Here is a 14,267-nt window from a genome sequence, read left to right as displayed (position 1 = left end):
AATATTAAGGTTTATTACATTGTTCTAATAAATGTGTCATTACGTAGCAAGAACTGGATACCAGGGTATCAGTTCACTTCCGCTTTCCGCTCCAAGATAGCTCGTCGATTTGGTCAGGGAAACTTTTGTACTTGTGAGTACGCTGCTATGGGAAATAGGCAGTTAGTTTTGCGATAAAGTGCACGTTATACTCTTGAAAGGTCAGGCCAGGTTGCTCGTTGTTTGATCTCCTTATTGAATAGGTATGCAATCTGGTGGCAATCTAGTTTGCGGTGATAACATACCGAATCGGACCTACCCAGCGCTGTCTTCATGCCAATTGGTGTTCCTTGTTTTGCAGACCAACAGAAGATCCGGGAAAAAACGTCAGTATGGTCAAGTTATTTCACGTATCCGTATTGTATAAGCACCCAACGAAAGGCGTCATTTTAAAATGCGCGAGCGAAGTTTCGTCGTTCAGCTTCTTCCAGCGATCGAGGTGCGTGGAACCGGCTGCGTCCATGTATCAAAATTTGTCACATACGTGTCGTCGAGTTACGAAGGCCCCAAGTGAATTATGTGAATCTGCATCCACTGCGCCTAGCTACATGCAAGTATTTTTCTTTTCGCAGTGTCGTTGAATTTCTCAAGTTTTCCAGCCAAATCATAGTGTCTCGAAGCTGCGTGGCGACGCGGTCATCTGTACGAGAGAGAGGTAGGCGTGACACTGCGTGTGCCAACGGTTGTTTTATCGGCATTCCGTTTCTCACGCAGAATACATGTGCCACGTCTACGTTCGCAGCGACTCCTTAGCCGGCGTTGTCGTTTCTGACCACGAATACCCGAGCCGAGTGGCGCACACGTTACTCAACAAGGTAAGTAATGTTTCTGAGCAACACCAGCTTTGTGGAATCGCTTGTTTACACATAGCTTGTGACGTCGTTTTCTCATAGCGTCGCGTGTAATAAAACAAGAACTTGTGTACCTACGTCTTCTTGCAGCTCGCCGTTCTGTACTTTTTTCCCCCCTCCCTAGGTACTGGATGACTTTGCCTCTAAAGTTCCGGCACATACGTGGTCTTCTCTATCTGAAAGGTAATGTGGTGCGTAGCAGACTTTCTCATCTTTCATACTCTCCTCCTCTACTCTCTTAGCACATGCCAGTACCAGGGCTTGGAGGCCTATCTGGCAAAGTACCAGGTAATTTGCTGAGTGTCTTTTCTGGTGTACACTTTATTAGTGTACTTGCCATGCACCGCTGCTCACTTTCTTTTATTTTTACCAAGGTCCCCACAGAAGCTGATGCAATGACCAAAATCCAAGCTGACCTGGACGAAACCAAGATCATCTTGGTGAGTCTGGTTCTGTGGCTATTTGACAGCATTACATGACCCACTTCGTTTCATGCAGCACAATACTATCGAAGCTGTCTTGGAGCGTGGTGAAAAACTGGACGACCTTGTGGCAAAATCTGAAGACCTGAGCATGCAATCAAAAACATTTTACAAGACTGTAAGTGCTATTATGGCTTACTTTCAGACAACTGGCTTAACAAATTTATCGAAGCAACCCTTGCGTGAAATAGTATCACTTTTAACCTGGGATTCGTGTCTCACTGGTGTTCACAATTGCAGCTTTTTGCCCCTTTTTTATTACTTGCTTCTCATATCCCCAACCAGACTTTCTTTTTTTGTAATAGAAGTACATTTATATGTGCTTCATTGTAAATCTTGTATTTTATATTTTTGATGGTGCACAAAATACTTCGATTACGGTGGTTGTTCGAATGCATCTTTTAATGCTGTGCATAACTCTTTTAAACTTTTTGCTACTGCTTAGAGCTGCATCTCGAGTTCTTCAGCATGCTACCTTAATGGGCTTCAATACAATGCTTTGTTTGGATAATGAAATGACTTGCCAAAGCCTGTAAAATGCAATTTTGTGCCCTCCAATTGTTAAGTAGGCTATCTCAGACTCTTGCATGCTCCCTTCTATCAGTTATAAAAAAACACAGGCAGGTAATTGTGAATCTTCTTGTACACATGCCCAGTATTATAAGGTATTGAGAATCTATAGAATACTAAACTCCCCTAGCGTGTTGCTGGCTACATTCAGTGCTGATAGAGCCAAGCTGTTAAATGCAAAATTTCTTGGTACATTGAGGCTTCCACTCAACTGAAGTATTAACACACTGGTAAATTAGCATTCTGCAAAAGTATGCTTTTTATGTTGTCACTTCAGATGTCCAGAGCTGAATTTGTGATACACTGCGATAAATATTAATTTATAGTGCTTTACAATAGTCTGTGGGTACTTACATGCCCACAATAGTGCAATACATGTGCCTGTTGCAACTGCTGCAAGAGATGTAACCTTTTGTACTGAATGTTCTATTGCATTATATCCTACCTGCACATTAAGATATCGAATATCATTGGTGATCCCTTTGCGATCTAACAGTCAAGCTTTCTAGTGAACTAGCCTGCCAAGTGCAACGCATTGGGTTTCACACATTGGGTGCTTTGCCTGGAACTAGGCTTCAGAACATAATCACTCCTTAAAATGACTAGGCTACATTGTGAATTTTACAATATGTGCAGAAAAATTAATCTCTTAAACGGCCGGCAGACCCAGGCCGACTTGCATGTGTAGCAAAAGCTCCTAGCGTCCACTTTTCATGTGGCCAGGAAGAAAATACCCACAGAATCTAATGTATGGAAATATACCTGCCAAGTGACCTGGTTCTTATTGGTGAAGTGGTAATTCATCTTAGTTTTTTCAAAGCTGTGAAACTGGCAGGGATATCATTCTTACAGGTTTTCTCAGATTCTGTGAAAATGTATGCACAGCTTTTCATGCAAGTGACTCTATGAGCATAAGCATAAACAAGAAAAAAAAATAAAGGTGGGGACATTAAAACATTTCGTGCACAATATAATTAGTGAAGAGTGCATTAAATGTCTAAGCGTGGCTGGTACTTTTGCCAGAGAACCTGAAAACACACACTGCTTATTTATTTAGTAAAACTGCGCCCCAGTTTCAAATTACGGCATTTTGATGAAATACAAAGGGAATGGACACACTTTTTTTTTTTAGTTAACGGAAACCTTCGAGCACCACTGGTTCTGGCTGTAAGAAAGACTCCTATACTTTTACAGCACGGCAACTTAATGCCTATTATCATTTGTATTCTGAGACAGTATTACTGTCTGTGAAGGACCATGTGTTGCCTTCTGTACAACTCGTGGTGCATTTGATGTTCGCTTACCAGACTGGGCAGTTCATCCTGCAAAACATGCACTTGATGTATACAAGCCTGCCCCAACCAGCGCACACTCTGGGCTGATGCCATGAGCCTGACAGCCGGCAGGACCCCACTTTCGGAGAACATTGCACAATGCATGAGCGGGACTATTTCTTCAGTTGCGTTTCGGTCGTCTGGGCGGGGTCTCTCCAAAATTCGAGTTGTTTGTAGCTATAGTAGTTGCATGTTTCGAGATGTGTGTGTAACAACTGATAGAGTTTGATTCTACTTGGTTGCAAAAAAAAAAAGAGAATGTAAGTGCCATAGAAGACGAACCCACTTAATCAAAAGATTTGTTCGCAGTTAACATGACAGCCAGCCAATTTTATGGTTGTGCTGAGGTGTTCAGGCACATGTAACTACGGAGCTGTAAGTGAATGTGTGTTATAATCTGGCTGTGTCATTCTGCAGGCCCGCAAGACCAATCAATGCTGCACCATCCTCTGAAAGCAGATGGAGCTCATTGACTTGTATGTATAGATATATAAGTGTTCTGTCAAGGCTGCCGTGGCACCTGCTGGACACAGGGCGCTACTCATTGTGCTACTTGTTTTTGTGTGAAAGGGCCACCCCAAGATAGTTGTTGTAACTAAGTGGACAAATAAACTCTACATACGTCGGCTACTATGTTCTAAAGGATTGCTGTACAGACAACATGTGCAGCCTTTATTTGTCTCTGTGAACTTTATATATACAGAGTGGTAATGAACAATGCGTGACACTGAACTTCGCGTCCCATGGACTGCACGCACAGAACTGCAGTTGGCAGTGCTTTCTCTTCCTGCCCCCCCCCCCAGTCCTTGTCTTAGGACTGCACACACAGACCTGCAGTTGGCAATGCTTTCTCTTCCTGCCCCCCCCCCCCCCCCACACACACAAACACACTAGCGGTGCATTGCACTCACAACACTGGCTGGTGGAAGCACACTTGTCCACCCATGCAGCCAGAGGCCAGAAGGAAATGGGTTGGTGAGAACTTGGTGCTCACAACATATTTGGAGTGGCAATTATTTGTCAGCACACTAACCAGGCCACGAGGTGGAGAAGCAGGTACACAGTCGCAGAGTTCTTTGAAGTCGTCGTCAAAGGCAAGGAGGCGGACACCACCCTTAAACGGTGAACACACAAGTCTACCATCGGTGCTAAAACATAGTTCCTTGATCCATCCTCTCCCTTCATTGCACTCCTCAGTATAGTACAGCAGCCGTTGCTGGGAGGCCTTGCATCGCACATCCTTGGAAGAACCAGGACTGCCCATTAACTGCAGGCCCGTAAGGGGTGGCTCGCCAGATAGCAGTGCCATGGCATCCTCCATGGTGCCCTCGCTCACCACTGGGGAGCCATTTGGAGCATCCAACGACACGTGGAAAACGCGAGACTCCGGGACATCGTCAGACTCCCCCTCGGACTCTTCCTCAATGAACACTGATGGTGTCGCCCACAGCTGCTCCCAGTTGCCATCCCACAGTTGCTCAATACCCGGCTGCTGCTGTCCCCTGTCTTCACCGCCAGCCAAGCCTCCTCCAACTAGAATTTCCTCCTCGATCTCAAAGTCTGTGTCGGGCCAATTTCTGTCTTCGCAGGCGCTACTACCAGCTGCACTCTCTTGCGGCGGGTGTTCTTGGATGTCGTGCACACAGGTCCACTGCAAACAAAAGCATGAAAGCATATTTGCCGTAACAAGCTTCTCATTTCACACAGCTCCAGCACATAATAACCAGGGCTCTCTTCCTATGAATGCACTTTCCTCGAGCTGCTGATGCTACAGTGAAAACATGAGAAGCAGTGCAATACACTTTTTTCTTTACACAACAGGTAGCCTGATAAGTGCTCATGCATTCTCTCTGCCCAAAGACCTCAAAATTGAGAAATTGCATCGAGCACTCCGACAGGCTACGCGAACTGTAATGGTAGCATATTTGGTCGGATGTATTGCTGCCAAGATCGAGCACATGGGTTCTATTTCCTGGCCGTGATGGGCACATTTTAAAGGGGCCAAATAGAGAGAGACCGGCATACACTTCATATGTGTGTCATAGTTGTGGGGTGTAAAAATTCCAGCGAATTCCAGCTATCTAGCTGCCTACTTGACATGGTACACTCAAACACACACATAACTAAATTGTGAAACCCCTTTGTGCGTGTGCGTGCGGACGTGTGTGTGAAGATGCCAACGTTGCGAAAGGACATAATGACGTTATGACACGAATAATTTCACATGGCTGTTGTGTACGTATGGAAACTTTTTCCTCCAGTCATTTGCGGTGCACATGACTGGAAGGGGGGGGGGGGGGGGGGGGGTATAGAGTTTACAATTTTGATGTAGCATTCAAATGCTGACAAAAGATGCTGCATTGCATTGCACCAAAAGGTAGGCTAAAATATCTTGTGGTGGTGCTTAAGTACATAGTGCTGGCAGTGGCTACCTACATAATTATGTTGTAAACATAACACGTGTACTACATTTCAGCAAGCCGTAGTCTAGCATTCCTTGTCCCTGCAGCAATAATACACCAATGAATGCTGGTCACACTTTAGATATAAGTAACTTAGCAGTTGTCAGTTGAGTGTCTACTTTAATCAGACCATAACCTACCCTTTACTTGCCTGAGCAGTAAACGTTCCTGGTAAACCCGTAATACGCACATAGCTATGTTTAAAAACTCTGAACACATCGATCCACTTTGGCTCAGACTTGGCTCCAAAGCCTAAACTGCTCCACATGAAATAGACTCCCACAATGCTGGGGATCTGCCAGAATTTATTGGTGGTAGACAAATTGCCATTGCCCACACTACTGAGATGGACATTTACCTGTATAATGCAGTTGAAAGTTAGCAAAAAGAAAAAAAAAAGAACTGTTGCAATTGACTTTTAGCATTATTTAGCAGTTAAAAGATCTCAGACGATCCGGATCACCATTTGGCTTCAGATAGAAAGGAGTCTAAAAATAATTGGTCTTGTAACAAACTTGTACCTCATGGTTTCTTTTTACTTTAATATTTACTGCTTCTTCATTTTTATATTTTGTAAACACTCCATCTAAAGGCATATGCACAGATTCCTCACTTTCCTTTTCAATTTTCCAACTGCTCTATTGCTGTGTACAGTAGTGGTACGCATAATATGTTTTGGCTTCCTTGTATCTTGACTACTACAGTACACGAAAGTTTAAACTGTGTAACTAGACTGGCAGAATACTTCGGAAGCTTTGTGTGCCAAAAATAATGTAGAAGCAACACTGAACTACCCCACAGTCTAGTCCTCAAGATAGTGGCACAACTTACAGTTTATTACAAAATCACAAAGTTGTACTTGTGCATATTTATGGCCTTTTCTTGTATTATACATAAAAAAAACAGAGAAACCGAATACTATAAAACCAGATGGTGTCACTGATATTGGGATTGTTGTAAATAAAGAAGAAAGAAGGGGCGGCGGGCAGGAGCCATGGGTGCTGGCTCGCTCAGTTGATCCTTCGACCTTCAACACAGCTAGAAAATTGGGTCCGGGTCCCCTTCTTTTCTCACACTTCGTTCTGGTGCTGAAACCCACCCGATCGTCTGGCCCTCCAATTTTCGACAATACATCAACTCCGAGTACAGCGTGGCTTCTACCGGACAGCCATCACCAAGGCAATATCGACTCTCGACACCCTACTGGCAGACTCGACGACCCCTGCTCACAGGCTCCAGGAGCTCATCGACATCATTGTGGCGAAACACACCTACTTCATCACCTTCGACAAGGATATTCAAGCTACGCTGCACGGTAAGGACCTTGAGGTAGACTTGACCACCGCAAGCGAATACGAAGATCGGGTCATCTGCGCTAAAGGAAGGGTTCGACGCGCAACCAAGCCACAGTCGCCAACCCCACCCGCATACGTCGACGTCACAACCGCTTCACTCGGTGACCCCCTCGCTGGCACATCGCAGCAAACCGCAACCTTACCTTCGCCAGGCCTTCCGACGCCCACAACGCCGTCTCACCTCGCACTGCCCAAGCTGCATGCACATACCAAGTTTCTAAGGCGAACGACGCGACTGGCAAGGATTTTGGGACCAGTTTCAAGCCAGTATCCACAACGACGACTGGATACCGAAAATTGACAAGTTACAATACCTATTGATATACCTGACTGGGGCAGCGAAGGCAGCCATTCAAGGTATTCGCCTGGCCAAAGTGAACTATGACGTCGCTATTCAGATCCTGTCAGACCGCTTCGGTTGTCACGACATGCTAGTCGACGACCATCTCGACAGTTTGCTGTCAATCGCACCAGTCCAAAGTTCCGCAGGCGTAACTCTGTTAAGAAATCTACATGATGAACCCACATTCCGCATCAACGCCCTGGAAGGTCTCAAAGTATCTCCAGGCGAAAATGCCACCGTGCTGCGGCGTGATCTCTTAAAAGCATTACTTCCGGACCTCGGTATACCATGTCGCCAACGGCAAAAGAAAGCCATGCTAACTGAGAACGCCACAGCATCTCGGGAAGCCCAGTCACAAGTGAAAGACCTCCTGAGCTTTATCAAAGTACAAGTAGAGGTACAGGAGGAAAGCGGTCTCCAGCAACTGATATCAGCTACAAGCCGGAGGCCTCCGCAGCGAGACTTGCTGATCCGTCAGCCACCCTTGCCCTCTGCTGCAGCCTTTTCAGCTGAACTTCGATCCCCATACTCGCATCCCTGCGTCCTGTGCACCTCTCCCGAACACACCCTTCAGGATTGCTCCAAACGTTTTCCTCTGGAAGATATCCAGAAGAGGCTTCACCAAGAGAAGCTACGTTTTCGCTGCGGTAAACGCAACCATTTCGCAAATGATTGCCGCTCTGCCAGAACCCTGCAAGGCCGCCGATGCACGGGGCAACACCTAACATCTCTGTGCGACATTAACAATGGAGCGAACCACTCACAGCATGCCAAGAACACGCTGGTGCAACAAGATTCTGCACCAGCGCCTACAACCACTCAATTCTCGGGTGACGTCCGTCTCAACTACCGGCGCTGGTTTGACGCCTGTACTGCTGCAGACTGGCAGAGCATGGGCTATTACAGGGCTATTACACCGGCGAAACAGTTCTGGTTCGGTTCCTGCTCGACACAGGAAGTCAGCGTTCGTTCATTCGGCAGGACATTACTCGAAATTTGAAATGTCCTGTTCGAGGCACTGAGCGCCTCACCTTGTTTACCTTCGGGCAAACGAAACGGCCCGCGACTTTCACCTGTTAGCGCGTTGCATTGACGTGACGTTGCGGAGCCAACACAGCAGCAACGAGACAATAGAAGCTTTGGCGATACCAGAAATCAGCCCGGTGACAAGTCTGCCATCCGACGGCGAAATCGTAACCATGATATGGAAAGGGATGCTCCCCGCCAATGCACATCCAGACGCGATGACATTACGCGAGGATGACATAAGTGTACTAATAGGATCGGATCTACAGGGTTTCCTACGCAACTTAACCCAAAGATCGGGCGCGCGTGCAACCTTCCCCTTTATTGCTATCGAAGGTGCCTCCAAACGCGATGCCAACTTGGAGGCGGGAATCACTAACTTTTGGCGACTCGACTCTCTCGGAATTCAGGATGATCCTGACAGCAGCTAAGGCAGCAGCATGGCCCTCGAACTATTCGAAAGGGGCATTTCCAAAGTAGGAGAACGCTACGAAGTTCCTCTCCTTATTCAGGAGCCCGGTTTAGACAATGGACAGAGCAACTGCAGTGAAATCTCGGTAGAACAAACCCCCCATTAACAAACTTTTCAGATTAACAAATTTTTTAAAAATCCCGCGCTGACTGCTAATAGTTTCAATGTAAAATTATTTCACTACTATGTACTTCAGCATACCGAACTTTTCAGAATAACTAGCGTTAATTTAGTTCCGCATTACATTAACACCTCAGTACTACAAACTTACTTTCTGAAATCCATCGTGACTACCAGAGCGGTTCACAAGCAGAGGACAAAGCGAAAGGACGACTTTCTTTTCTTTCTGTTGAAACGCCGACGCTGCAGGTTTACAAGCGAGCGCAGAGGTGAGGGCAACATGGGAGGGCAACATGGGAGGGCAAGGTCAGCGAGGCAAAGTTTGAGTTGCGGAGCAGGAAGCATGGGCGCGGAAAACCTGAGACAGCGAGAGAGCAGAAAACGAAACGCGAGGAATTTTCTTTTCTAGCACTTTTTTTTACTTCGAAAGAGGCGATGACAGTCGTGACACTTCGGGTTTTTCTTTGGAGACCTTGTTTTTTCAGTCGCGTTCATCTCTTTTCGGTATTTAGTTATCGCGTCCGCAAAGCAAGTCTGCGTTCGCGCTGCGGTGATACTACAAATGAGTTCATCTCTGTTTGCGACGAAGAAGCGGAAGCACTTTTCACTAAGCGAGACAATGGATATTCTTCGGCAACTGGAAGGCAAAAAGCAGGCTGTTGTGACCAAAGAACCAAGTCGCACCACAGGATTGTGGTGAGCTGGAGGCCTTCGCGCTGCAAAATTTGTGCTGCTTGCGTCAAAAAAAAGATCACAGACTTCTTTAAAGTAAACGTGCATTTTTTGGTGTTTACTTGTGCATTTTTTTTTCTCGTGAAAAACGAGTTCAAGGACCCACCGTTGTAAAGGTAAGCCGTTTTGGTCAGTGAAAAATAAGTATTTATGGTTAATTTTCGAGCTTTGACTATAACGACCTTTCAAAATAACGAACAAATTTCCGCAGTCCCCTGAAGTTTGTTATACCGAGATTTCACTGTATATCCTCGCCAAACAGCGGCTCCTAATGCAGCTACGCCGCTTTCAACAGCAACCAGATCTTTTGGCTCATTATGACGACACCATCAAGGCATACTTCAACGACTACCATGCGGAACAAGTTCCGGACAAAGATCTCGCACCCAAGCCCAAAACGTACATGCCACATCATGGAGTAATTTGTCGAGATGCCGTCACCACCAAGCTGCAAGTCATCTTCGACGCATCATCTCAAGTTCCCGGTCAACCATCCCTGAACAATGTGCTCATGAAGGGGCCTAACATGGACGCCGACTTACTTAAGCTCCTACTCAACTTCAAAATGCATCCAATCATCATGGTAGCTGACATCAAGAGGCCTACCTTCAGATTAGCATTCGCCCAGACGATAAGGACGCACTGCGCTTCCTATGGGTCAATCATCTTCCTACGGAACATGACCCGTTTCCACAAATTGTTCACTGGCGAATGACCCGCGTGCCCTTCGGCGCAAAATCGAGCCCTTTTCTGCTCGCAGCAACGTTGCATCACCATTTCCAACGCTTTGAAAAGCGATTCCCCGAAACAGTGGAGTGTCTCAGACAGTCATTTTATGTCGACAATTTAATGGTTCGTGCGGACAACCTGCAGACAGCCCAACAAATTTACTCAAAAGCAAAAACCATCCTAGCAGACGCCAGAATGGAGATTCGTAAGTGGGCATCAAGCAGCTCCTTGCTAGGAGAACAGTTCCGAACAGATCAGTTATCATTAGAAAATGACGGTGGTGATCCACATACAATGAAGGTACTTGGGCTCTTCTGGGAAAGAAACGATGACTCAGTTATTGTGAGCACCGACAACGTCCTCAAGTTACTGTCGACTATGCCTACTACAAAACAAACAACGCGCCCCGCCGCGGTGGTCTAGTGGCTAAGGTACTCGGCTGCTGACCCGCAGGTCGCGGGTTCGATTCCCGGCTGCGGCGGCTGCATTTCCGATGGAGGCGGAAATGTTGTAGGCCCGTGTACTCAGATTTGGGTGCACGTTAAAGAACCCCAGGTGGTCAAAATTTCCGGAGCCCTCCACTACGGCGTCTCTCATAATCATATGGTGGTTTTGGGACGTTAAACCCCACAAATCAATCAATCAATCAAAACAAACAACGCTTCAAGCATTCGCAAGCTTGTACGATCCTCTGCTCTCTTATGCCGTTCACTCTTCAAGCTAAACTGATTTTCCAAAATCTCTGGAAACCAAAGCGTGCTTAGGATTGTCCACTGCCACAAGAACAGCACTCAGCATGGAACACCTGGAATGCCGAGCTCTTGATGCTAAACGAGGTTCGCCTACCTTGACGAGTCAAGGGGGCACTAGATTATCTAATCAGAACTACTGAGCTACACGTCTTCCCGGATGCCAGCCTGCAGGCGTATGATGAAGCTGCCTACATATGTACTTAATCGCAGCACTCGCAAGAACGCAGTATATACGTTCTCATGAGCAAGGGACGAATCCCACCACTACAAGTTCTATCTCTGCCTCGTTTGGAGCTGCTTGCCTGTCTTACAGCAGCCCCCGCATCTACAACCACATCAAGAGCATTCCATCTTTACTAAACACAAGATCATTCCTTTGGACCGACTCCCAGATTGCCATCCACTGGGTATCACAAGATACAGGACATCGCGAGGTGTATGTCAGAAACCAAGTCGCAGAAATACAGCAGCACACAGCGGGCCACGTGAGACAGCACTGCAAAAGCAAGGAAAATCGGGCTGATCTGCTTACAAGAGGTGTCACGGAAGTCACGATTTTGCGTTCATCTCTGTTGTGGAAAGGTCCTCCACGGCTCTCTCATCACGAGCACACCTGGGAACCTGACACAAGAACTACAAGGCTCGAAACACCCACTGAGGAATATGTACCCAAGGCTGCTTGTGTCGTCACCCTTTCGCAGCAACAAGCATTATTGAAGGTAAAAGACTTCAGCTGGTACTCGCGCCTTCTTGCAGTAACAACGTGGATATACCGTTTCATTGGAAACACATCAACACGAAGAACCTCTACAGTCGGACCGCTGAGTGTCCGAGAAATCGCACGAGCTGAAGATTACTGGTCAAGCAAGTCCAGCATTCGCACTTTCCGGATGAGCTTGCGGCGCTGTCGGTCGGTGTCCGAGAAATCGCACAAGCTGAAGATTACTGGTCAAGCAAGTCCAGCATTCGCACTTTCCGGATGAGCTTCTGGCGCTGTCGGTCGAAAAACCTCTACCTACTTTATCGCATTTCCTACTCTTGTGTCCATTCATCGATGATGATGGGATTTTAAGAGTAGGAGGGCCTCGCCAACTTTTGCCTGGCTGCATGTCAGTTCGTCACCCTCCCATATTCCCTCCTCACGATGCTGTCACCGAGCTACTGATTCAGTAGCTCGGTGACTCACTTTCATTGTCGAGCGTCGAGCTCACTTTCATCGAGTTACAAGAGCATTTCTGGGTGCTGAAAGGTCGAAAAGCCGTAAAGTTCGCACTGAGAGATTGTTTGATGTGCCGACGGCGCAAAATCGCACCAGAAACGGCACCTACAGCACCATTACCACGCGACCTAATCACCGAAGAAAGCCCATTTGCGGTCATCGGCGATGACTTTTGTGGTTCACTTTACTGTCATATGGAAAAGAATATTTGCTCGAAGGCCTACATAGCCATTTTCTCGTGTACTGTGACATGCGCTCTACACCTTGAACCATAGCTCAGCATACGCACTCATGAGTACACTCATTCACACTCATTCATACTGATCTGAATGAGGTGAGTGTGAGTATGAGTGAGTTTTGATGAGTATGAGTAGGAGTGAGTAGAACGTGAGTGAGTACTTATGAGTATGAGTAGGAGTGAGAATGGACGTGAGTGGCTACTCTGAGTGCGAGTATAAGTGAGTATGAATGTGAGTGAGTACTCCGAGCGTGAGTAAAATTGAGTATGAACGTGAGTGAGTATTGTGAGTGTGAGTATGAACGTGAGTGAGTACTTTGAGTGTGAGTATGAGAGAGTATGAACGTGAGTGAGTACTCATGAGTGTGAGTAGATGTCTTTGAACGTGAGTGAGTACTCATCAGTGTGAGTATCCGTGAGTATGAACGTGAGTGAGTATTCATCAGTGTGAGTAGGAATTAGTGAGAGCTTGTGAGTGTGAGTAGGAGTGAGTATGAACGTGACTGAGTACTCTGAGTGTGAGAAGGAGAGTATGAACGCGAGTGAGAACGTGAGTGAGTAGGAGTTTGAACATGAGTGAGTACTGATGAGTGTGAGTATTCGTTAGTATGAACGTGAGTGAGTATTCATGAGTGTGATTAGGAGTGAGTGAGAGCTCATGAATGTGAGTAGGAGCAAGTACGAATGTGGGTGAGTACTCATGAGTGTGAGTAGACTTGACTGCGAGGGTGAGTAAGTTGGTGTGAGTGTGAGTAGCAACGAGTAGGAACATGAGTGAGTTACTATGAGTGTGATAAATATTTGTAACTATCGCAACGGCGTCCTCAATACGTTGGAAATAACGGGCACTATGGCATGCAAGCTTACTGTACGTAAAAGCCTCCAGTTAGTTTGGAAACTGGGGGAGCCATCCTACATCAATGGGAGGGGGGGCGAGGTGACTGCGCAAAACTCGAGTTGAGGGTAGCCGTCAATTTTATTGTAATTCGAATTTTCTAGGCTGAATAACTTTGAGCTGCCTGTCCCTATAGCTACCGTTCTTGCTGCACTTACCTCTTGCGCCTTCAGTCTACGCAACCCGCTGATAATACATGTAAAACAACAAGGTCTTGAGAGGCCCTTTAACGAAAATCGCAGCGTGAGCCGGTTCAGAAAAAAGAAATGCACTGCGCAAGCGACAAAAAAAAAAAAACGCTGAAATGGCCCGCGAGAGAAAGCACATTGTGTGCGCGGCGCACATTGCGCGCAGCGATTTTGCAGTTTCTATCTCTGCGTTGTCCCTCAAGTGAAGGTTGCCTTGAACGAAAACCTGAAGTGATCTCATGACCTCTCAAGCGCGAAGCTGTGTGCAAACTTCGCCTTCTCAGTGCCCCATTAAGAAAAAAAAAGAAAGCTTGGAGGATGGTTGAGCTTCGCCGTCAATAGTATAGTATGCGATAGCGTAACCGGACCCTGTTCGCATTGTCGTTTCAATCTACCCTCCCTTCAGTTTTCAGCGGCTTATTATGCCTTCAACAGTGCAGACACAATGTGCAATAAGCGC

The 14,267-nt window shown here is 46.5% G+C and overlaps 2 protein-coding genes across 7 annotated transcripts in view; one reads left to right on the top strand and one right to left on the bottom strand.

The window, feature by feature from the left end:
- Positions 1 to 44: 44 nt before the first annotated feature.
- On the top strand, positions 45 to 3,906 carry Ykt6 (YKT6 v-SNARE homolog). 2 transcript variants are annotated; one of them, XM_037426987.2, is made up of 9 exons: positions 45 to 133; positions 341 to 478; positions 612 to 694; positions 754 to 854; positions 1,015 to 1,073; positions 1,133 to 1,178; positions 1,265 to 1,330; positions 1,389 to 1,490; positions 3,694 to 3,906. In XM_037426987.2, exons 2-9 carry the CDS (start codon positions 372 to 374, stop codon positions 3,727 to 3,729), a joined length of 600 nt encoding a protein of 199 aa, XP_037282884.1. In that variant the 5' UTR covers positions 45 to 133; positions 341 to 371; the 3' UTR covers positions 3,730 to 3,906. The 2 variants fall into 2 exon arrangements, with proteins under 2 accessions (XP_037282884.1, XP_037282883.1); XM_037426986.2 differs by having other exon boundaries at positions 74 to 242.
- A 1-nt stretch (position 3,907) lies between these two features.
- Positions 3,908 to 14,267, bottom strand: part of LOC119175935 (DDB1- and CUL4-associated factor 10) — a 62,312-nt gene continuing 51,952 nt past the window's right edge. For all 5 annotated transcript variants that reach the window (XM_037426984.2, XM_075877120.1, XM_037426983.2 and 2 more), the window contains one exon: positions 3,908 to 4,927. In XM_037426984.2, coding sequence (XP_037282881.1) covers positions 4,184 to 4,927 — 744 coding nt within the window. In that variant the 3' untranslated portion in view covers positions 3,908 to 4,183. The remainder of the gene's footprint in view (positions 4,928 to 14,267) is intronic.

Source organism: Rhipicephalus microplus, chromosome X (genome assembly GCF_043290135.1).
Source record: "Rhipicephalus microplus isolate Deutch F79 chromosome X, USDA_Rmic, whole genome shotgun sequence".
Lineage (NCBI taxonomy): Eukaryota > Metazoa > Arthropoda > Arachnida > Ixodida > Ixodidae > Rhipicephalus > Rhipicephalus microplus.
The sequence above is the reverse complement of the archived record's forward strand: the minus strand, read 5'-3'. Positions and strand labels throughout refer to the sequence as shown.